Source organism: Mytilus edulis, chromosome 1 (assembly GCF_963676685.1).
Source record: "Mytilus edulis chromosome 1, xbMytEdul2.2, whole genome shotgun sequence".
NCBI lineage: Eukaryota > Metazoa > Mollusca > Bivalvia > Mytilida > Mytilidae > Mytilus > Mytilus edulis.
Genome location: NC_092344.1, coordinates 15,033,670 through 15,058,948, shown reverse-complemented (window position 1 = coordinate 15,058,948; position 25,279 = coordinate 15,033,670). Strand labels below are relative to the sequence as shown.

Sequence of the window (25,279 nt, the reverse complement as noted above, 5' to 3'; positions counted from 1 at the left end):
ATAATATCAAAGAGTTATGTCCCCTGATGGTGATTTTGCAGATATTTTGACGAATATGACTTGACAGATATTATGGCCAATAAATATTTCAATTAACTTTAAATACACAAGATAGGTATTACATTTTGGCAGTAAAATTATAAAGTATTGTAAAATCATATGTATAAGTATTGTGCAAAGCTATTAAAGATGTATTTAGGACTTCTGGGACAGATTTGGAAAATTATCTGCCTAAAGGGGAATCATGAATATGTCTCTACTAAAAGTGTTTTTATGTTGGCTAGAGGAAAGTCCCAACTTAGATGTCTGTCTGTAAATCATAAATAATATCTCAAACTGATCCCCTCTCTGAACCCCATGCATACACATCCTCAATCTCCCAACCCCATGCATACACATACACTCTTCTTCCAACCCCATGCATACACATACGCTCTTCTCCCAACCACATGCATACAACCCTCCTTTCTCACAAACACATGCATACACCCCTCCTTTCTCAAAAACACATGCATACACCCCCTCCTTTCTCCCGTCCACATGCATAAAACCCTCCTCCCTCCCAACAACATGCATACATATAAGAATTTAGTACCTTAGGACTTGCTGAGCGTGGCAGTTTGTAACTATATATTGAAAAGATAATTGCTTGGCAGAAAATCATCCTGCAGTCTGATATAATATTTATTGTCTGTAAAGATATAATATAAGATAGGACCCTTTGAGTGTTATCAAGTAATTTGGGTTTTTGTCCCGCCTCAACAAAATTGAAAAAAGTGGGAACCACTCATAATAATTTAGTCAATGTTATTTGCCATAATTTGGTATGCAATTGTATTGGCCTTGGCTTTTCTCATTTCCTCAGAGTTTGTTTGGGTCCTACACCTTCAGTCACTGTTCATTGACTTTCAGTGTTTAGCAGAGTTTGCATTCAAATTCCATGAACCATATTCAAGTATTATCACTTTAATTTCAACACATTGCATTATCAAAATTACGTAAAGGTGAAACATATCTCTGTGTCAATTTTTAATTTGTTTGTGGTTTTGATGGTACTTTGGTATTCAACTTTATTTATTTTACCTTTTTTTTATATAAACTTTGCTGATTAGTCTTTTGTAGATCACATGCATGTCTGGATTATCTATGATAAGCTTATTTGCATAGATGGAGATCATTTATTTAGATTAAAGCTTTCAGTAGTTGTATTCCTTTTATGAATATAAATGCATGATTCTTGAATAATCAGGATATTGAACACAAGATTCTCTTCCTCTTTCATGTAAGCCATTATTAGGCCCATTATATGCTTTGTGGGCAAAGAGAATAATGTTAAAAAAACCTTTGAGAACTTATTGTATCTTTGATGCCTTCCGATCATAAACAAGTAAACTCTCAAAGCCGTTAAAGTTGCTAATTCATTGCATTATAAACAGCACAGACAAAACATAATTTTACTTTTATTCTAAGCATCCATGTGTTGTGATGATAATGAATACCAGATTCTCTCATCTTCAGTTTTGTGTATTGCAAAAAATTAACTAACTCAGCGTGATTGTAATTAGAGGTGTGTTCGTTTAATCACATGTTGTAATTCCCAATGTATTCTTCTTATTATCTCCGTTTGTAAAGTAAGCAGATTTTACGAGTCTATAATTGAGGAATGAAGTCAGGGATTTTTTAGGTGTTAAATGGAATTTTCTTAGCTCAATATTTCATGATAAATCAAGCAGCTTGTCACTCAATTAGGAAATCAGTTGGATTTTTTCATAGTTTATTTGTTGTATTTATTTATTTATGACTGATAATATGAAATTTATTATAATTTCTTATTAAATTTTATTTGCACCAAAGGGTCTATAAAAGTAATTTGTATGCCATTTATAATGATAATGATTATTTATGATAAGGGGTTTTATGTTTAAATTAAAAATAGAGAGTAGTTTTTGTAAATATTAAATTTACAACTGAATAAATAGAAGTTGAGAATAGAAATTGCTGGTTTTCTGGCAGCATTGATTTCGTTAAGCTAGTCTCAGTGAAAGGGGGTGGACTTAATTGAAAAAGAGATCACAAGTTTTGCAAAACTAAACATATTTTGATGGGTTATAAATATTTGGTCAGGTTTTTGGGTGCATTTTAAATCATTGGTCAAAGTTAACCCTGTTTCAGTTGTTGTTTCCTTTTCAATTAGGCTCTGTAACTGCTGTCAGCAATTTTGAAAGCAAGTTTTAGCTCTGACTGTATTTTGACCAATGCATATACAGGAGATACAGTATTTGTGCTCAAGATGTTATGATCAAGTATATAAGTTTGATGTTTTCTCTGTCCTTGAACTTCCAATGTAAGTCCTTAACCATCTGTTCTGACAGTATATCATCCCATCTGATGTTGATGGTGTTAAAGAGGTTCTGATGCCTTATAATGATTACAGATGGTGATCTATTTTTAAGTTCCTTAGGAAGATGCAGCATTTAAAAATGGACGAATTTATTACAGATAAATTTGAATGAGCTCAAAATTTAACTGGCTTTAATATTACTTTTTCGTATTATGGATAAAGCATCAGGAATGTTTTATAGAACAAATACATTATAACATGATATGTATTTAACAAACATGTTGTTTCTTTTGGTTGCTTCTGATGGAGATGTTGTAATGTTGTAGGAAGCGTACTAAGGCAAAGGAGTAGGTTCAGTAAAACCCCTTTTTGGCCCCAAAATATAGCAGTTTTAGAAAATTGTGAAAATGTAATCTTTAAGCTATATTTTGGAAAGAAAAATGCTTCTGCTACATAAATATGAGCTGTTTTTGACAATATAATGCACAAATATCGCATTCTATTATCATTAAGTCATGCTAAATTACTGAAATCTTCAAAATTTTAGCATTTTGGTTAATTTTTAGACGGTTTCCGTCTAAAATAAAAGTGGCCGCATTTGTCTTCATTCATGATATTGTAACGTAAGTTGTATTTGATGATAATACAAAATATATATAAAGTTTGAGGATGAACACGGATGCGGCCACTTTCATTTTTGACAAAACCATCTGAAAAGTGACGTTTTTTGGTATATTTGATAGATTTTCATATTTAAGCTTGAATCAGAGCGTTTTTAATGACTAAATCAGTTAAAATCTTTCACATAAACTAATCCAATCAATTGAAATAGACATTTAAGTGTTTAAAAAGTGTCCAAAAACTTTCGTTAGATGAACCTAAAATTTGAGGCCAAAATCGGCCCTTACCGGACCTACTCCTTTTGTTTTATTTCATTCATGGCACACAAATAGAAATGGTAAAGTAAAGAAAAAAGAAAAATTGAGACATTATGATTAAATGTTCAATGTATTAAGTATATCATGAAAATATCTTGAATTTGGTAAACTTTTCAGTGTAGGACGATGAACTGCAATTATCATATTTTCATCTTAAGAGCAGAATGATGAATATACATCTGTGCACATATTGCATGTTCAACATTGTACATGTATTGTAAATGAGTAAATTGTCATGTACATGCTCTTATTAAAGCATTCACAAAATAACAATGACTTGTCTGCACACCTGGTTTCTAATTAAAGATTGAAAGCTTTTGCTAAAGATGTTAGTGTGGTATGCCCTGTCTGTGTAAGTCAATCACAATGTCAGAAATGTACTCAACAGTTGTACAGATATCACATGACTTTGATCCTCCTAAATAACATGATCAGATGGATTAAAATCAGGACAAACACAAGGTCAATGATGGGTGATACTGGGATATGGATTTATAACATTGGTACTTGGAAATCAGACAAAAGCATGAATTCCCTCATGGATTTATAACATTGCTACTTGGGAATCAGACAAAAGCATACTGTCCTTCGACATGGGTTTTAAATAGTTGTATTTTGAGGAAGCGACTCAGCTGGGTTTTTTTTTATTATTAAGAACCAAAAGATATTTTTGAAGACTTTTTTAGGCTATAAATATTGTGTTCACTTTTCTCAGTTTTCTGAGTTATAAATTTGGTTTAAAATTAAGTGTACATGGGCTGATCCAGCAATTTTTAAAAGGGGGTTTCCCAACCCAGCATAAAGGGGGGTTCCAACTCTTTGTCCTCATTTAAATGCATTGATCGTCCAAAAAGAAAGGGGTTTCTTTTAACAGGAGCACCATGGGTAATGGTGTAAAGGAGTTTTTCTTTTCGCCTTTTAAAATTCTTTTGATATCTTTATCAACACATTTCTGATTTACTTTTGCACTCTTTGATAGCCCTAACCCTGCCCCACCCGATATACAGATGTTTATACATTAAAAAAAGAGTTGCATTTTATTTTATTTGTTCAGATTATTACATACATGGGACATTTGTCAGTTTGGAAAATTTCAAAATGAAAGTTGAAAAAAAAGTAATGATTAAAATGATAGATTTTGACATATATATTGATGAATTAAATTCAAGGTGTTTCAGGTGTTACCTTATTAATATTGAATGTATTTTAATTGATTTATCTGTCTATTTTTCCTAACCACATTTGTTTGTTACACGTCAACAGATCATTAAACTTTTTTATCTGCAAAATCATTGAAAAACAGCTGTAAATGACAATAAATCTGTGTTTTTTTATTTTTATTTAAAGAATACTTTATTTAATGTGCATTGCAGCATGAATGTGAATCTTGGTCTTCCACAACTGCCATTAGGTGTAGATCATTAGTTTGATCCTTGACACTGGGGTGAAGTAAAAAAAGTCTTGGTGGAGAGTTGTCTCATTGGCAATCATACCACATCTTCTTTTTTATATTGACTAAATACTAGATATAAGAAGATGAGGAGACATTACTCTCCATCCAAGTAATAATTTGTAAGAGTAAACCTTATAGGTCAAAGTTCAGTCTTCAACATGGAGCTTTGGCTTTAAAGTCTGCTTAAAGTATCACCCAACAGCGGGCATTTAGGAATAAGAGAAAAGACTGTGCCTAGATAGGGATGGAAAACTCTTTTTAAGGACTAGCAGATGGGCAGTGGGTCTGACCTTGTTAGCAAGCACTTTAAATGTCCTTCTAGTTCAAAGTAGCATGCATTTGATAAATATTGAACAGTTATTGCATGTTGCTTTTTGCTGCTGGAAATAAAACCAGCAAGGCCACAATTAAAAATATTTTGGTTTGTCCAAACCCTACCCAAGGTTGAGACAGTGGGTAGGCATTTTTTTTAATTTTTTTTTTAAGAAATTGAAGTATTGGATGTTCATTAGTCTTTATGCCTATCTGATTAAAAACAATTCTTCAAATCAGGACAATAAAAGAATTTGAGTAGGCAGCTTTTTTCTGGGTAGGTAGGGTTTGGGCAAATAAACCTATTCTTTTTTATGGCCCAACCAATCAGTCTATGAAATATGTCAAAAATTGCTCCTAAAATGCTAAAAACATTTCAACTTTATTTTAAATAGTTTTAAAGGATTCCTTAACATTTCAAGTAATCAAAAGTAAAATAAATAATAAATTCTATAGACTATAATGTCTGAAAAGAAAGGTAATACCACAATAAAAACAATATGATTTAATTAAGATTCCTTATACAGATCATGTTTTGAAGAAATCCCTGGTGTAATATTTGCTCATTAAACTTGCATGCTCTTCACAGCTTTTGTATGACAATTACTGTGTATTAGTATACAATATGTTTTGAAAATTATTAATGACTACTTAGGGAGCTCTTATCTCTAGGAAATAGGTTTCTGCAGCAACAGTTTATTAAAATGGATAAAAGATTGATTTAACTAATTAGATGATTGCCTGTCCCTGTGGATACAGGAAAGATTTTATTAATTTGATAACTTCTGAAAGATTTATAAAAATATTACGGATTCTATCAGTTTTGCCAGGGAGACAGGAAGTTGCACTTTCTTGCATTTCTGGGTTTTCTAAATGTTTATTTGATTGCATTGGAATAGTTGGCAGAAGAATAATAAGTTTTGACATGCAGTGAGGGCAACAATGTGTTTTATCTCTGTTTTCACAGCTCCTAAGGGTATTCATAAACTATCATACATAAACAGATGATAGCCAAGAAATTGGCTTAAGTTTATTAATATATATATTGTACAGGGATATACTTGTCTGTATAGTGCCAAAATATGTCTAATAGTTTGTATAAGAAGCATGGGTGTTATTAACATAAGGTACAGTTCGTTTAGTGGGTCTCTTACCAGCAATGTGCACTATACATATTTTTCATCCTTTGTAATGTCTCTTTTGCCTAGTCTAGATTAGATATTAGTTTATCATTGACGACTGCTTGTATTCCTTTAGATGTCCTTTTTAGTTTTATTGTTTTCGGCTAACCAATATTTTTGTCATTTCACCAAGTTTTTTGTGTGTTAACAGTGAAGTTGATATCTCTGAAGCATTCCCTCAGCTTATTGACATAACTGATTCAATTTTTTAATATCAATCATAGATTTGGCCTTCATCTTCAACTTCATAATCAGACAAACATAGAACTGTAATAAACTATAAGGCATGTCCCTGAAAACAAATTTCTAAATGAACATTTTATGGACTATGCATATAATTGTGAATAAAGTTACCTTGATTATTTGACTTTTAACTTTTAGTATCTTTGTTTAAGATAATAATCAGCCAAAAGCTTGATTTATTCCATAATTCATATAATGGTTTTAATTTTTTTAATTTAAGTTCAAATTGTTGCTTTCACTGTTGTTTAATTACCAAATGTAATTATATTAAGTTTTCAATTGATCATTTGCAAGAGAAAAGGTGTTAGGTTTATCAATTTTGCACAATTTATTTCTGCTATATAATGCATTTTATGAACTTTTCTCTCATAAATATCTTATTAGTTGTGTTGGTGCTAATGGAAAATTCACATTTTCTTGCTGTATTGAAAATATAATAAAAAAAAATACAATTAAAGTAATTATATATAAGGTGACAGTACACTTAAAGTTGCATTGAGTTTGTTGATTTTAGGAGTTGGACTTCCTCATTGTGACCTCGATTCTGATTGGACAAAATTCTAAATCTTATGTGGTCTGTTCTACAATACTTGACAATCAGGTATCACTTCCAGATATAAAAATCAAAGTTTTATTTATTATTTTCAGCATTTCTTTACAATTGAAACAGCAAAATTATGTTAAAACAATGAATCTTGAATTTTGATGTTGAAAAGTAACATTTTTTTGGGGGGGGGGCCGGGGGGGGGGGGGGGGGGGGGAATTGCTGAGGTTTCAACAGACAATTTTGTTTGAAACTATCAAATTTTGATAAATGTAAAAAGAATGATTAATTTATAGTTATTTTTGGGAAATTGAAAATCACAAGGAATCATTTATAATTATGAATCCACATCATTTTAAAAGTTTTAGATGTGCAAACCATCACAACCATGACAACTTGAGAGGTGGATAAAAAAGTTTATAAATTAATATAATATATAATATATTAAGACAGGATAAATTTTGTCTGTTATTATTATCATCAAACTTTGATTGAAATGTTAAAACTTTATTGCAAACTTCAACAAAAATTTGAAGCAATCTTATCCAATGAAAAATGTACTCCAGAATAAATAGTTATTTCTCTCTTTAATTTTGAAGGTGATGGAATTTGCATGGTTTTTTTTCAACACAGTAGGTCTATTAAAGATTTGACAGAAAGCACATTTGTGACTACTTTTAAGTGCATTACTGAGTCTATCAATAAGTATGTTTTATGGTTTTATACTAGTAATTTTTGAGGCCCTTTATTATAGCTTGCTGTTCAGTGTGAGCCTAGACTCTGTGTTGGAAGATTGTACCTTGGCCTATAACGGTTTACTTTTATAAATTGTGATTTGGATGGAGAGTTGTCTCATTGACACTCATACCACATCTTCCTATATCTATTTAAAATGTACTGAATATAACTTTCTACTCATGTTGGCATTCCAAATACAGGTATTACTTTTGACCAGTCAAAACAATTATATACCCCTTTACATTTGTCAATGGGTACTGTTGTAAAGCTGATCCTTACAGACACAACAATTATATACCCCTTTACATTTGTCAATGGGTACTGATGTAAAGCTCATCTTTATATTTTCTGGGTAATTGAACTTTTCTTTGTTTTCACTGAGTTACAATTCAAGGTTCAGGATATGTGTTGGAGATTTTGGCCTAAATTGTGTCCCCTTCTTAGCCTAAAAACAGAGAACTATTGAAATGATTGTTTAGTATACATTAGTTGTGAGTTTGAACTTGGTTCATAGTAGGTGTGTTTGACTTCTATCTTCATTGACTCAAGATTATGCTAGTTTTGTTAGTAAAGGTCGATGGTTCTCTTCCACCAATAAAACTGGCCACCACAATAATAGCCATGAGTGCTGAAAGTGGCATTAAACAGGCCAAGCATGATTTAAAGTTGATATACATGTAATTAGAAGTGCTATTAGTTTACAGTTATTTTTTTATCCAATTACATCTGAATATTCAGTGAGAAAATTAATTTGATGTTCATTGCATCTATGCTATGGTGGTGTTGCCAACTTTCTAATGCTTTCTAAAATGATAATCACAATTCAAGATGCATCAAGCCATAAGACAATATCTTGTCAAAGATTTACTCACCTAATTTATTGTTAGGTAGCCAAAAAATTCTTCACATGTGTGAGGATGACTATCAAAATAAACAAGACAAGAAAATTGCCTCTTGAACGATGCAGTTTTGGCATACTCTAATGCATGGTCTGAACTTTAAAAATGGAGCTGTAGGTAATTTTTTTTTTCAAAGATAACGACATACTATGAAATATGGTCTGATATTAATAATGAAACCAAAAAAAATGTAGCCATGTACACTTTGGTCCGCAAGGGAAGTTGTATGATTGAAAAATTTGTTTGAAAATATGCCATTAATAATTTTGAAGATGACAGAAGAATTAATTTATCATTGTGAAAAGTATGCTAAAATCTGTCTGCTTTTCTGAAATGAATAAATGTCTGATGATCTCATAGTGAAAATATCAAAATAATATATCGAAATTTCATCGATCTAAGACTCTGATATGTAGACTGTACAAGTATCTGCAGTTGAATCTTTTTAAAATGATATAAGCATTCAATCATGTTTGTGCATTACATAATAGAGATCACATATTTCTTCAGATTTTATACCCAATAACCATGATTAAAGTTTCCATGGAAAACTTTTGTGATATTTCTAATTACTATTTCTGAATTCTGTCATTTTCATTTTAATTCATCAGAAATTTTGTGCATTTTTTTTATTTTTTAAACTTTAAATTGATCACTTTTTCTGACTAGTCTTTATTATTTCTTTTTAGAACAAAATTTGTTTTGTCATTTCCAGTATTCCTAATCAATATTTTGGCTTAAAATTGTAGGTAACATGCTTTTATTTGTAAAAAAAATAGTAATTGGTTTTACAAAGTGATGTTTTAATTGCAGTTTTTTTCTTGTATTTATAACCTCTTAAAGCTTTAAATTCTTAGAAATTGTTTATGATTTAATAAGTCATAAACAAAAATGGAAATCCCAGTATTGATTCTTTGGCACTTATTGGACAAATATGGTAACAAAACGATAATATGGGTTAATTTATTTAAGCAATTAACCATACCATATTTCCTTTGAATTGTTATTGGATTAATACTTGGATGGATATTTTTTCTTCTTCAAAAGATGGGTAGTGGAAAGGGTGTTTACTTTGGGAAGAGGACTTAACTTAACTGATAATTTACATGATTTTAATTGCAATATTTTTGCAACACATGTTAACTTAACGTATCTTGATTAAATTGTTCCCGTTTTCATGAAGTAGGAAATTTGCCCTGCAATAAGTCAAGGAACTTGAACAAGAATTAATTTACAAGTGTCATGCATAGGGTTGTTAGAAACTTGTTGGTAGATTCATTCAAACCATCGTAATTGAATCAATTTATCCCATTGTGGCAATAAAAGAAATTCGTCATGTGACTCTAATGAAAGAAGTCACTTCTGGTAGAGGTTTTGATTAATCGTAACTTGATTTTTATCCAACAAATTTGATATTTTTGTATTGCTCACAATGGCCCCAAATGACTTCAGTTGCTAGTCTTTTAAAATCATTGAATTACATTTCCTTATCCTTGTTAGTGATGGATAGGTGAATATTCTACGTTCTAAAAGATTCATAGGAAATCAATTTTCACAAATGTTCTTTTTTGTCAAATCTTTTAACTATTATTATTGACTATTGATGAAAATCCTGCAGAGATGTTACAACAAATATTGGAATCGTGTGAGAAAACAAACAAAATATTTGATTCATCGGATAAAAACAAATGACCAACCACCTGACACAGCTCTTATCGGCAAATTTATAAATTGATCATATTATTTGATATCATTTTAATTTTTCTGCATTATCAGTTTTATAAAGAATCTGTCAGCCCCGTTTAAGTTATCTGTTTTCAACAGCCTTGTAATAAAAATCTATTTTGTCACAATAATAGCAGTTTGATTGGGCATTAATAAAACACAAATCCTGACACATTTAATCATTTCAATAAATATGAATTGATAATCTTGTTTCGTAATAGAAAAAAAAGTTGGGTTTGTTCAATAAATTCAGCTATGTAATTTAATTCTTCAATAAATTCTTTAATTGTTCTTTTAAAAAATCAATTCTACATTTAAAAAAATGGAATATTACACTTTTACAAATACCGGTAAACTATATTTCAATGCCAACTTATGTAGCATCTTTCTTTAAATGGATTTATTTTGAAACGAAAAAGTTCTACTTTAACTTTCGGTACATTTTCATTCATAATGAAATTGGTAGCTACTGTAAGTAACTATAAAAAATTTCTATGGAATAACACCAAATTAAGCTTTCTCAGTGTCATGTTACACATAAAACAGGAGATTTATTTGTATTCAATATTGATACAGTATAATGTTCAGAAACTATTGTTATTGATAGAAGGATAGACTGACAGTTAACTTGTTGTGTGCCATCACGATTCCCATTTACCAACAAGTGGCAAGACAATTTTCTGTCTTCCAATGAAATACAGTTTTATTGTGAACTGTCAGATGCCATGATTAAATCTATCTCATTTGAATGTTTTAATGCTAGATACAAGATAATTGTCTGATCAAGAATATTAAGAATTATGATTTATTGCAATATTTGAAGTAAAAGAGTGGCAATTTTTGATGAAAAAGAGTTCCTGAAGTTATGTTCATCATTTTAGTTTTAGCACATTGTATGTACTTTGATTGAAATTATAGATAACCAGCGGGGAATATTTATGATATTCCAATTTTTAAATGATCTAACTCTGGAAAGTTGAGAATTAATTTTTTGTTGGTTATGAATTACAAAAAATATCGGTGCATTATATCTGATGGTGAGAAAATTTTAAGAAATTAACTGTGATTGTTAGGAATAACAGGAAGGTATGCAATTATGCTGCAAATTTTATGTAAAGTTAAAACAATGCCTTCCTTCCCTACTTGATACAAAGCTATAGATACTCAACTATAGATGTTAATTATTCAATCAGACAGCAACAATCATCTGCAGAAACTTTTTGTAGAAATGGACAACTATTAAAGGTCATCAATTTAAGTTGAAACTGCTGACTTTGAAAATTTTGATTGATTGAACCAATCAAAGGAGTAGGTCCGGTAAGGGCCGATTTTGGCCTCAAATTTCAAGTTCATCTGACGAAAGATTTTGCAGACATTTTAAACACTCAAATGTCTATTTCAATTGATTCAATTATTTTTTGTGAAAGATTTTAACTGATTCACTCATTAAAAACGCTCAGATTCAAGCTTGAATATGAAAAATCTATCAAATATGCCAACAACTGTCACTTTTTATATGGTTTTTGTCAAAAATGAAAGTGGCCGCATCGGTGTTCATCCTCGAGCTTTATATATGTTATGTATTATCATTAATAACAACTTACATTTCAATAACAAGAATGAACACGAATGCGGCCACTTTCAATTATGACAGAAACCGTCTAAAATTTAACTAAAATGCTGAAATTGTGAAGATTTCAGTAATTTAGCATGATTTAATGATGCAAGTACCCAATATATGTGCATTGTAATGCCAAAATAAGCCCATATTTACGTAGCAGACGCATTATACCTTGCAAAAATTAACTAAAAGTTTACATTTTAACAAATTTGTAAAACTGCTATATTTTGGGGCCAAAATGGGGTCTTACTGAACCTACTCCTTTGATTAATACAGTCCTGTCATTTGCTTTGATATAAATACGCAGATATGAAACTTTCCATCTCTTTTTTCTCAGCAGCTACAAATCATAAGTTTCTTGATATTCAGGTATCAAACCTTCTTATAAGCTATATATGTAAAGCATTTTCAGATCCTTTGTTTCTCAATGTCCTGTGTACCTAATGTGAATGAATAAAAGAAGCGTTGGGGTAAAAACCATTAAGACAGCAACCTTCAACACATAAAAACACAATAAATATGAGTGTCGATACAATATATGTTGTGCTCTGAATTATTCTTAGGCTTGAAAAGTCATACATATGACACTGTTACTAAGGGCCTTAAACAAGATTTATCAAGCGGTATTTCGAAGTTCTGATATCTCTTGTTAACAAAAGACATTAAATGTTTAGCTGTTTAGATTTTGTTATTTTTGTTATTTTTGTCACTTATTGTAGAAAAAACATAACATAAAGATAAAAATTGTTTAAATTCGCACTATTCACATTTTTTTGTGAAATTAAAAGCCATTATGCTGAAAACTTGTGGCATATTAAGAGATAAAAAATGTGTTAATGCATTTTATGCACTCTGGGCTCTCACCAGGTGCAATTATAGACAGGAACTTAGATTGGATACATAGTTTATGAGTTTAGCAGAATCCATAGGAAGTTGTTATAACTTTTATTACCATATAATATCACCACAGATAATCCATCATATCAGATATTAACAGGGTTTTTTTTGAAGATTTTGAGTGTTGATTTTAGAGAAATCTATAGCGAATCTTAATGGGATGATTTTATATGAAATTAGGTAAAACTAATATATAGATATGAGTTACAACGAGTGCAGCCAGGATAAGTTTAAACTTTGTGATAAAAAAATAGTGTTCCTATATTTGCAACAACTAAAAAATGTGCAGCATCACAGCTAAAAATGACATTCTTGGTCATCCTGTGCCATTGGATTGCTGTCTCATTGTAAACACCACATTTTCTGTCATTCTTATAAAATATTTTGAAGGCTGTTTCATTAAAGACCAGGAAAAGCTAATACATAAAATAACTCAAATTAATCTGAAAATTAGATAGTCCTTGACTTTTATCTTGTACCCTGAGCTGACTATCATTACTGGTAGAAAACAATCATAGTATGTTCTTTTTAATATTTACGGAAACATGGTTTTCTACCGATAATGAAGCTAAATGTCATGATTTTTAAACACAACATGAGGCATCCTTCCCTTAAAAGAAGTCAAAAGAAGTCCTGTCCTCAATTATCATCTTCTAGATATCAAATCTGGCAGCTGCTAAACATTGAATCAATGGGGGCATTTATATATCTCATACAGAAATTATACAGATTTCTAAATTCAAAATAAAACTGCTATTTTTAATAAATGATTAAAAAATTTATGAATTGCAAACAGAGTACTTAAAATGATGAAGTTATTTCTTAATTGCTGATAATTTATAATATTAAAGAAGAATGAAATTGTTGGCATTGCAGCCAGATGTAAAGTTTATACTACACAGAAATACTATTACATCTTTGTAATTTATGGCACAGATGAGGGAACAGATTAAATGTTCATCATCTTTACTACAAAAAGATAGCTTGCTGTTCAGACTGCAGACATTCTGCAATTACATAGATATTATAAACTATCATAGTCACACTGGGGGCCAAGATAGGAACGCAGAGTGTTAGAATCGTTGTGTTGTTGGTCTGTGTTGTATAGGTTACCGTGTCGGGATAGGTATGATAAAAGTGGTTTAAAAAATGCCCAGATGATGTGCCCACAGTGGTATCACATAGTTTGCAAGATGTGCCTAAGTTTCACTGTGGGGATTGGTATGACAGTGTGCAGTGTTAGGATGGTTGTGGTATTGGTCTGCGTTATAAAGGGTACAGTGTTAAGATAAGTAGAATATATGCATAGGTTGATCCGGTATCACATAGTAATCAAGATAGTTCAGTTAAATGTGCTTGAAGTAGCTTAAACCAAACTGCACAAGTTAGCCATGCTATTTTATATAGATTATAAATTACAACATCCTTGTTCTGATAGCATTTATAAAGTTTGTCAAAATGTCAAAATTGGAATCTCTAATAATGGTTATGGCTTCAATGTGGCAGACAGGGGCCCATGATGAAAAGTATCCCATACTTACAATACTAAGTATATAGCATTGGATAGCTGTGATGATAAGAATCATATTTAGTTCATACTTTCAGTGCTGGGTTGTTATGAGGATAGAAATCCCATATATAGTTCATACAGCTTCAGTGCTGGGGGACTTACGTGGTATTAATGGTGATGTGAATGCCATGCATACTTGGGTTTTAAGTTCAGTTGAGAAATCATAAGCTATGCTGATAGAAATCTCATACTTACAGGTTAAAGCTCAATAGCAGAGGCGGATTTAGGGGGGGCCCGGGCCCCCCTTTTTTGGAAAAAATTTGGTTGCTTATATAGGGAATCATTGAAGCGTGACTGGAGCGGGCCCCCTCTTAGGTCAGTCAGTGGGCCCCCACTTATGAAAATTTCTGGATCCGCCACTGAATAGTTCTAGTATGACAATGATGCATTTGGGTCTGTAATAGTCCTTTATGTAGGGCGTATAAAAAAGAAGATATGGTATGATTGCCAATGAGACTGAGTGAACTCTCCACAAAAGACCAAATGACACATAAATTAACAAAGTTCTATAGATGCCTAGTTTGTCTGAGAATTATACTGTCCATTATGAGATCGAGATTGAAATATTTCATGTAGCAGTAGTGATAGGAGAGTTGGTGGTATTGGAAAGATTGTAGCAAAAAAAAAACAGCCAGAGAAAACCCTAAGCTACACCTCTAAATTGTAACAGTTAACCTATTTCTTAATTCCCTATGGTTAACTGCTGGTATCATCCTTAGTATACTATAAATATTCCAGTGATCAAAGCTAATCATTGGCACTGCCAATCAACAATTAGTAATTTATTTTTGTTTTTATTGTGGGGTATGTAACATATCAGTATTATATAATTAACTTTTACATCAAGTGCTTCCAATATAATTTTCTCAATTAATTTAAATTGTGATTAATTTTGTAACTTTGCCCAGATTTAGCGTCTTTGAGATGATTGAATGAATTGATGATATACTGTAACACTAGTCATCTTAGACTTGGTTAATCATTGGAAACACAAGAAGATCTCTTGCTTCAAATAGACTTTCATTAATTGTCTATCCAGTGGATGGAGGTAGCATTCAAAGCATATCGGTGATAGATTAAGCCATAACTTGAATAATTCCTATTCCGTCTACGTTCAGTTGTTAAGTTAATTAAGTCAATAGGAAGACAAAATGACCAGTTGTAGACCATTCAACTTCAGTATTGAATATTGGGGGATGATTAACTAATACAGACGTCCTACAACCTTATTTATAATGTCCTCCTCACTATTGACAAGGGAGGTTGGCTCTAGGCTGAGAGTAAGATGGTTATATAGGTATTATACATATGTGGATATCTATTTTTCTTTTTTTTTCTTTTTGGGCTGCTTGTTTGTTATCTATATCAACCACACTTGTAATAAAATGCATTAGTATAAAAAAAAACCAACATACTATAGATTCTTTATCTACGTATTCTTTAAGAACTTAAATAGTTCTCGTTTAACTTTTTTTTTTTTTTTTATCTCATTGTTTGTATTGTATTATGAAAAAATTATTGATGTTGTAATGTTTATGCCCTTTGGGGCCCATAATTGGAAATAAAAATATCTTATCTCTTATACCACTTGACCATTGAATTTAATAAAAAGACGAAGCAAACCCAGAATTATTTTGACCCAAGATCTTAAGTTTTTTTTTTAAGAATTACAATTTAACTAATATGTGTCCAACCCATATAAATACAAAGGGTTTCGGTTTTAACAAAGATAATAAAAGGATTGATCATTCAAATAGAGAAGATATGGGGGTATATGTCACTAAAATAGTGACCCAACAATACAAAAAAACAATGTTTAGGTCAACATATAGTTTTCACGATTGACAGGTGTCTGTCTACATACAATGTATGTTGAGTTCTGAATGACCCTAAGTCAAAATAGTTTGGAATAAATTGAAAAGACTATCAAAGATCTGCCATGTGTATTCATATTAAGTTCCCTTGTAAGTTCAGAGTTAGTCGAGGGTACTTAAATGATGAAAAATAGGAAAATAGATTAAAACATCTGAGATTACTATGAATGGGGTGTAGATTTCTTGAGATTGATTTTAATGTAAATTTTACATGCAATAGATGTCTAGATTAAGTACCAGATTATAGAAAGATTGTGAAAATAAAAAAAATGTGAAATATTGATGATTTGTATTCTATTGGATAAAGGAAGGATTATTTTTGTAGCCAGAAAAGATAACATGACAGGATTTCACATCAGAGTGTTAATTCATTCACTTTACAAGCATATTAGATGACAAAATTGTCCAAATTATCTGTAAACTGTTAGCTTTAATATGTTTTATGTCAAATAATATAACATTTTGAATTTGGTACTGAATTTATATCTCAGATCTTATTAACTCTTACAATAGCATACTGATACAGATAGTATTTTTAGGTTTTTTAAGTGGGAAAGTGTCATTTCCAAGGAAGAAATTCCAATGTTTGAGTCTGTCTGCAAAGTGTCAATTTTTGAGGGGAAAAAAAATTCAGGAGTCTGTCTGCCGTCAGACAAGATAATATAATGCCAAGAATAAAACAAGGTAACATCAATCTAAATATTTTCTTTGGACTTTCAATTTTTTTTATCTTCCCTCAATAGTGAATATTTTTGTGAATTAACATGTAACCTATATTTATTTGTCCTATATACTGGATTTAGTTTGGCCTCTTACAGAATATTTTTCTTCATATAACATTACTTGGCCTTTGTTAAATTTCCATTCATTCATAAGCAAGTATAAATACAGCCTAGTGGAAAATACAGAAAACAGTTAGCCTTCAATATTACGAGACAGTAGAATAATGATAATATTTAAGTAGACGTTTAAATTAATACCTAAGGTATACAATTACGGCATATTTTACTATGCTATTAGATCAAATTATTTAAATAATAAAGAATAGACGCTATTTAAGGTATATTATTAACCGTGGTGGAATTAATTGTAACGGGATGTGGACCGTCGAGTTATATAAGTAGGTTATATGGATGTAGATGATTATTAAAGGTTAGATGTTTTAAATAGTGGGTATTTGAAAGGTAGATTTTTCATTGATCTTTATTATGGGGTGATAATATGTTAAAAATTAAGCTGTCATGTATTTTCAATGTGTTCATGGAATGTGCACATGTTGGCTTTGTTTGAAGTAGAAATTTGCAAATTCTAGTAATTAAAAAACAAACTTAACACTTGTATCAATTTACCTTACCAATCCCCTTCCCAATATAAAAAAAGCATGTATAAAATAACCTTCACATAGACCTACCAAATATATATATAAAAAAAACTCAACAAATCTGTTGAAGATGAAAATTCCATTTGTCTATTGTATCTCCTGCTAAGACTTAGATGTGCTGTTTCCATCTCACCAACAATAGTTTTAACAATTGTTTGATAAGATAGCAAGGTAACACAGGTTAAGCTTTCTCTATTTTAACAATGAAATTTTCCTTTTTATAGGTTCACCAGTATTTCAGTGGATTACCAGAAGATAAAGTACCATATCTAAACAGTCTGGGTGAAAAGTACCGTGTACGACAGTTACTACAGCAGTTACCTCCCCATGACAATGAAGTGCGATACTGTAATGTTCTCAGTGAGGAGGAAAAGAGGGAACTACGGATGTTTAGTTCCCAAAGAAAGAGGGAAGCCCTGGGGAGGGGAAGTGTACGACCATTACCCCTCACCATGCAGGGCAGTATATGTGCAAAGGTAAAACCCCTAGAAATGTCTTATTAGAAGGGTTATCGGTGAATCTGTATTGATTGTTAACTTTAAGACATCAGTCATATCACAAATGTTTATAGCCTTCATTAAAGAATAAATAGGTAACAGTTTTCCTACAATAGTGTGATCATTTATCTTTAATGTCAGGGTTTAACATAATGATAACCTAACGCTTTAGGTCTGGGATGGTTTAATAATATAACAATATAATAATTCAGTCATGGTGTTTAGTAAATTACACTCAATCAGGAAAAATGTACTGATTTAAAATAGGATGACTTTTACTAAATGTGCTTTTCAGATTTATGGCCCTTATAATATACAAAAGTTGCATATCATAAATGCATATTACCATTAAGTGCACTAGAAAATTGCTGCACAATAACTGGTTTTATAACTAAAGTAAATTACAGTCAAATGATAAATCTCTTTCACAAAGGCTGAGGGTCATAGCTCAAAATAATGAGCTGCACAATTTTTAGATCACTATCTTTAAGTGCATTAGCCTTGCAATTCAAAGAGAGATAACTCTAAATTTGTACTTGATTGTAAGAAAGCATAGTTTTGCCATTCTTTAATAGGCTCAATCATTATAAGAATTCCTCAGATGAACAAAAAAATTTAGATTACAAGAGTTCAAAAAGAGTTCAAAGTTTACCAAGTTGCTGTTATAATAATTATTTTGTTTTACATTGTGAACAACAGTCTTACATAAAAAGTATTGAACAAATTCCACTGTCAATGCTCAGAATAAAAAACTTGCTTGTATGTTGTATGAAATATTCCAATTAGTTTTACGTATTTTTTCAGTGCCAAGAAATGATCCCAGGAGGTTGTATGGCCGTGTTTGCATCTCGTGCAGGACACGAGAAATGTTGGCATCCTAAATGTTTTACTTGTCTGAGTTGTGATGAATTATTAGTAGATTTAATCTATTTCTATAAAGATGGATTCCTGTATTGTGGCAGACATCATTCAGAACTGATCAAACCACGATGTGCAGCCTGTGATGAGGTAATTAGTTAAGAGTTGTGCCCCCTTTTTATATAGTCGCTGTTACAATATAAAAAGTTACATTAAATTAGCAACAGTATATTTCAATAATATTGCTTCTCAATAGAGTTGACAAATTTTATAAAAAAAAATGCATGCATATTGACTTATTCATACTTGTTTATACAATAACCAATGTATCAGGAATGTAGATCTCCGATTGTAGTTAGTTTATGTTTTGTCGTAGGGTTGTTGTTCCATGTTTATCCCGCATATCCTTTTGTTTCTAACAATATACAAAAAGCAAAACAAACAAAATTTCATGTTAGGTTCAGCAGGTACAAACAAATGTGTAGACAACTATTATATTTTGTATCAGCAAATGGTTGAAAGCTTTGGAAATTATAAAAAAAACACATTCCCAGGCCACTGAAAGACAATATATATAAAGGACAATGTATGCATGATTGATAAAGGTACATACTATTTTATCCAATTTACTGAAAAAGCCATTATCTAGACTACAAAAAACATTTGCACATGTAAAATGCATAGAAATTATTCTAATTTCAGATGAAGCAAATAATAAATTTTAGTAGGTGTCAAATATTCCCCAATAAGATCCAATACCACAAAAGAATAACCATATCCCATTTCATAACCAGTACAAAGAATCAATTTGATGGAGACATTTAATAATATATTCCCTAAGTGACTGTAGCTGATAATGAATTTAATCAGTCTATACACCACTATATTAGCCGATTGTTAATCAATAGCAGACCCATTATTATACATCAGATACTGATGATGGAAAGTCCAAAGTTCTCTAGACAAAAGTTCCATGAAGAAAAAATCAAACGCCTTTCCTTGTGTGATCTGTCTGGCTTTTGGTTTTATTATTCAGAAATCAAATGTTTTTTCCTTGCAGAAATTGACTTTTGGTAATATCTTGTTTTGTGAGTGGTATAATATGAATAAAAGCAAGACAGAAGACACATAAACACTCTAAAATACATTCTAAGTTGGTTCAATTTCCCTTATACATTATTATTTACAGAGGATAACTTTTATTATAAAAAATGCTGGAAACTTTTATTTATCTGGATGTGATTTTGTAATTTAACTTTAACATAAAACAAGGAGATGTGGTATAATTGTCAATGAAACAACTAGGAACATAAGCTTTTCTTATTACATATGCATATTGTGTTATTTTGTCTCGATAGAGATGTATGGTTTTCACTTATTTTGGTAAAGTATTAGTTTTTTACAAAGGAGTAGGTCCGGTAAGGACCGATTTTGGCCTCAAATTTCAGGTTCATCTGAGGAAAGATTTTGACCACTTTTTGAACACTTAAGTGTCTATTTTATTTGAATTAATTAGTTTATGGGACAGATTTTAACTGATTTAAACATTTAAAACGATCCGATTCAAGCTCAAATATGAAAAATCTACCAAATATGCCGAAAAATGTCACTTTTCAGATGGTTTTTGGAAAAAATGGAATCCATGTTCATCCTCAACCTTTATATATGTTATGTATTATCATCAAATACAACTAACATTTCAATATTAAGGATGAACACGAATGCGGCCACGTTCGTTTTACATGAAAACCGTCTAAAATTTAACTAAAATGCTAGAATTGTGAAGATTTCAGTAATTTAGCATGACTTGATGGTGCTAGTACCGGATATATGTGCATTGCATTGTCAAAAACAGCCCATATTTATGTAGCAGAAGCATTCTACTGTCCAATAAATTACTAAAAGATTACATTTTAACATTTTTGTAACTGCTATATTTTGGGGCCAAAAAGGGGTCTTACTGAACCTACTCCTTTTATCAATAATAAAAGATATTTTTTGGTTTATTTCTTTCATGTGGTACTTGGCTATATAGTCATTTTCTTTTTCAGATTATTTTTGCTGATGAATGTACCGAAGCCGAGGGAAGGAGTTGGCATATGAAACATTTCTGTTGTTTTGAATGTGATAAACAGTTAGGGGGACAGAGATATATTATGAAAAATGGACGACCATACTGCTGTGTATGTTTTGAACGAATGTTTGCTGAATATTGTGACACATGTGGTAATAATATAGGGGTTGATCATGGACAAATGACCCATGAAGGTCAACACTGGCATGCGACAGAACATTGCTTTAAATGTCATACATGTCAGAAGTCATTGCTTGGACAACCATTTTTACCAAAACATGGTGTTATATATTGTTCTGCATCTTGCAGTAGAGCAGGTTCTATGCAGACCCAAACACCGCGACGAGCAGAAGATTATTTATTACAAGATCAAAGTGATATAAGACTTGGTTCCCCTATAAGTCATGCTTTACAAGATAACAGTGTGGCAAGTATACAGGAAGTTTTGCGACAACAATATTCATTGACGGACAGTCTCCCTTCATCAGACCGTGACCAGGGCTATGCTACAAGTAGTAATAGTGAAGTATATGCCCCAGGAATATATGAACCAATATCTACGCAGATATCAATGATTAAAGATATGCATGATGATAGTTATAATTTCGAAGGATTTAAACAATCATTACCAATACAGGAACCCAAAATTACAAATCGTCTTTCACAATTTTCTATGCCTGACTTGACAGTAGATCCCCCTATTATTCCCGCTATTGAAAGAAGACCTGCTTTTGATCCTAGAAATAGAAGTAGATCAGGCTCAGAAAAGAATTTGTCTGTGCATTTTCAAAATTACGAGGAATTAGGTGCTACCTATTATGATGTTCCTTATGTACATAACAATAATAACCACCATGAATGCCATAAAAAAATTCATAAAAGTGGGTCAAATAGTAATCAAGGTTCATTCAGGTCACATCCGGAATTGAGAGAAAATTTTTCACCACAGACTGCTGATCATAATACGACACCAGTGAATGAAGAACAGAAAATGAACCCCATAACACGTCCAAAAAATGTGCAATTTGAGCCAAATCCTCAAGTATCAAGATATCCAAGAAGTCGAAGTTTTGAAGGAAAACCTCGTGGACATTATTATGATAGAAGTTTTCAACATGAAATGCCTCAAGGTTATGCTGAAGGTTATGATGACGACAGATGTAGTACGTGTTCTAGTTCTAGTGACTCTGATGATTATCCTTATTACTACGAACCTCCTCGCCGTAGTGCTGGCCCTAGAATTACTTATGTTGATGATATGGGTGTTGGACTCGGAGGTAACAATACCTACCAAACATTACCTCTAGGTAGAGGAAGACATAAAAATAAAAATAAACAATGTGTGATATCTTAGATACTTAAATATACATGTATAGTCTATAATTATGACGTAATATAAACTTCATGTGCGTTGTTGTGAATATAAAAATATTTAGATTGTCAATAGGTGTACAATATATGAGAATTTTTATGCCCCACCTACGATAGTAGAGGGGCATTATGTTTTCTGGTCTGTGTGTCCGTTCGTCCGTCCGTTCGTCCGTCCGTTCGTTCGTTCGTCCGTCTGTCCCGCTTCAGGTTAAAGTTTTTGGTCGAGGTAGTTTTTGATGAAGTTGAATCGACTTCAAACTTGGTACACATGTTCCCTATGATATGATCTTTCTAATTTTAATGCCAAATTAGAGATTTTACCCCAATTTCACGGTCCACTGAACATAGAAAATGTGCGAGTGGGGCATTCGTGTACTGAGGACACATTCTTGTTATGTTCAACTTTAACTTTAACCACCAATAAAGAAAAAGAAGTCCATTGATGTTCCAATTTTGAAGCAAAAAAAAAAACTTTATTTTAATCAATTACAATTGAATTCACAATCAAAATTTAAGTTGGACTGCAACATTGTACATATAGCATGTTTTATGTTAATTCACAAAAAAGACGAAAGACAACATATAGTAGAATAAATCACCTGAATATTTATACAGTAAACATAAAAATTTAGAAACAATTTCCCAATTTTGATATTATATTTTATTGTTCAAAAATATTGTTTTTTAAAAGATATTTCATGTCCAGATTTGTGCCAAACTATTTTATATCTTAATTTAGTCATTATAGTATTGAAGATGATGAATTTTCAGCACTTCCTCATTATATTAAACAATAATTACACATTTACATTTACCTATGTATACACTGTATATGCATTGAAATAATGTCCTATATATAAATCATTTTAATATATACTGGTATTAATACAGGGTAGATTGAATTAATTAAAATCTAGTCATTTATTAACTAAGATACTCTATATTTATAGCAAATGCTGGACTTCATTCCTTTCATAACAAATGCCACACATAAGTATGCACCCACTCCAGAATATCATATGTTAATAATGCACATTGCTTTCATGATTTAAATTTCGAGATTGGTAGTGTCAGTTTTTGAGAGAGGGCATATGTCAGTACCTTGAGCTGGTAAAAATGTTTGAAATTTTTTGACAAATAAAAAGTTGCTGTTCAATTTTTTCATGGATTTAAAGTGTCTTGTACTTTCTTACTCTGGATTCCAAACCATTCATCTTTTAAAACACTACAGTATTTATTGTTTTATTGTAATCTTCAAGATGCCTCTGTTATTAAACAAAAAGTGCGGGTTATGTAAGAAGAAAAGTAAATACATGTATTGACTTTTTGATCTTCAAAACAAAATTGAAATTTACAATTGAGTTTTCAAAATTTCAAAATGAGATAGTACTCAACTGATATTGCTAATTAGTAACTTATAGTTTTTGTTAACATTTTGTTCTTCTTGCAGTAAGCAGACTGTAAAATTCTGGTTGTCTCCCTTTGTACAAAATGTATTATCCCATAAATGAAATACTGACATATATTTCATAAAAGAAGTTGTGTCTCATAATATTTGTTATTGATGTTAACAAAAACATTTTGTTGTCACCTGTTGAAAGTACATACATGTTGATGTCACATGTGTAGAACACAAACTTTTTGATGACACCTTTTTAGAACAAACACTTTTAATGTCACCTTTTTATTGCTGTTAATACAGTGACGATTGTTGTGAATTATTTGTATATAGTTTAAACCTGTATATAATGTTTTATGTACATTTTTGTTACTATAAGTATAGTGCTGACAATATATTGAAACATTTACTTACCTGTGATTATATAAAATAATGTAATGTTGTATAACGGAAAGGTTTAGAAAGCTGATAAATGTATTATTAAACCTTTAATTTATGTATTTGTGTGATAGTTTACAAAAACGTATACATTCTAGGCCAGTAAGTATTTATAAACAAGTACCCTGAATAACAGAAATAACTGTAAGTAAAAATATTGTTGCCTAATTGTCTTTTTTTCAAAACCACTTATAAATATGTGCAAACATAATGAATAGTGAGTAAATATGTGTGAAGGTCATCTTTTTAATCATGTATCAAAATTTATTTTATGAAAAAATTATGAATTTTAGTTTCTTGTAGTAAAAGATGTTTTCGAGACAGTTTTTTTTTCAGTTTTGATATTCATTTCAAGGTATGGAATGTTTTATTCATAAGAATCTAATGATTTTTTTTCTTTGAAGAAACTGTAATGTTATCCTTGTGTAATATCTTAGTGTTGGCTCTTATTATTTACACTATTTACAACTACCCAAAATGCAATGAAAAACAAACTTTTCCTATGGAAAATCTTTAGAATGCTGATCTAGTATTACAAATAACTGAGAGTTCAATACATGAGTTTTTGCACTATAATTCACAACCATTTATATATCAGCATACGTGTATTAAAATAATGTGCAGGTTACCTTTCTTTGGTGCAAAAAATGGCTTTTGTCATAAGTTGAAAACAGATCACAAAAATTAGCTTACAAATTTTGGTTATAGTATAAAGATGGAAATTGATAATCAGTATTGCATAACAACTTATTTGAATAATTACTAAACAAGGAACAGAAAAACAAATTCTGGAACATTTCTGTATGTCTTATTAAAAAGAAGGATGAGAATAAGGCTGATAGTCAAGATATAAATTATTTATAACCTCAATGTCACAAGTGAAATATGATCTCTTACAAAACAAACATGACTTTTTTGGTGAATG

At 31.0% G+C, this 25,279-nt stretch overlaps 1 protein-coding gene across 2 annotated transcripts in view; it reads left to right on the top strand.

Moving 5' to 3' along the window:
* Positions 1-22,619, top strand: part of LOC139510744 (prickle planar cell polarity protein 3-A-like) — a 54,719-nt gene extending 32,100 nt beyond the window's left edge. For both annotated transcript variants that reach the window (XM_071297273.1, XM_071297276.1), the window contains 3 exons: positions 17,942-18,193; positions 19,019-19,222; positions 21,124-22,619. In XM_071297273.1, coding sequence (XP_071153374.1) covers positions 17,942-18,193; positions 19,019-19,222; positions 21,124-22,500 — 1,833 coding nt within the window. In that variant the 3' untranslated portion in view covers positions 22,501-22,619. The remainder of the gene's footprint in view (positions 1-17,941; positions 18,194-19,018; positions 19,223-21,123) is intronic.
* Positions 22,620-25,279: the final 2,660 nt, after the last annotated feature.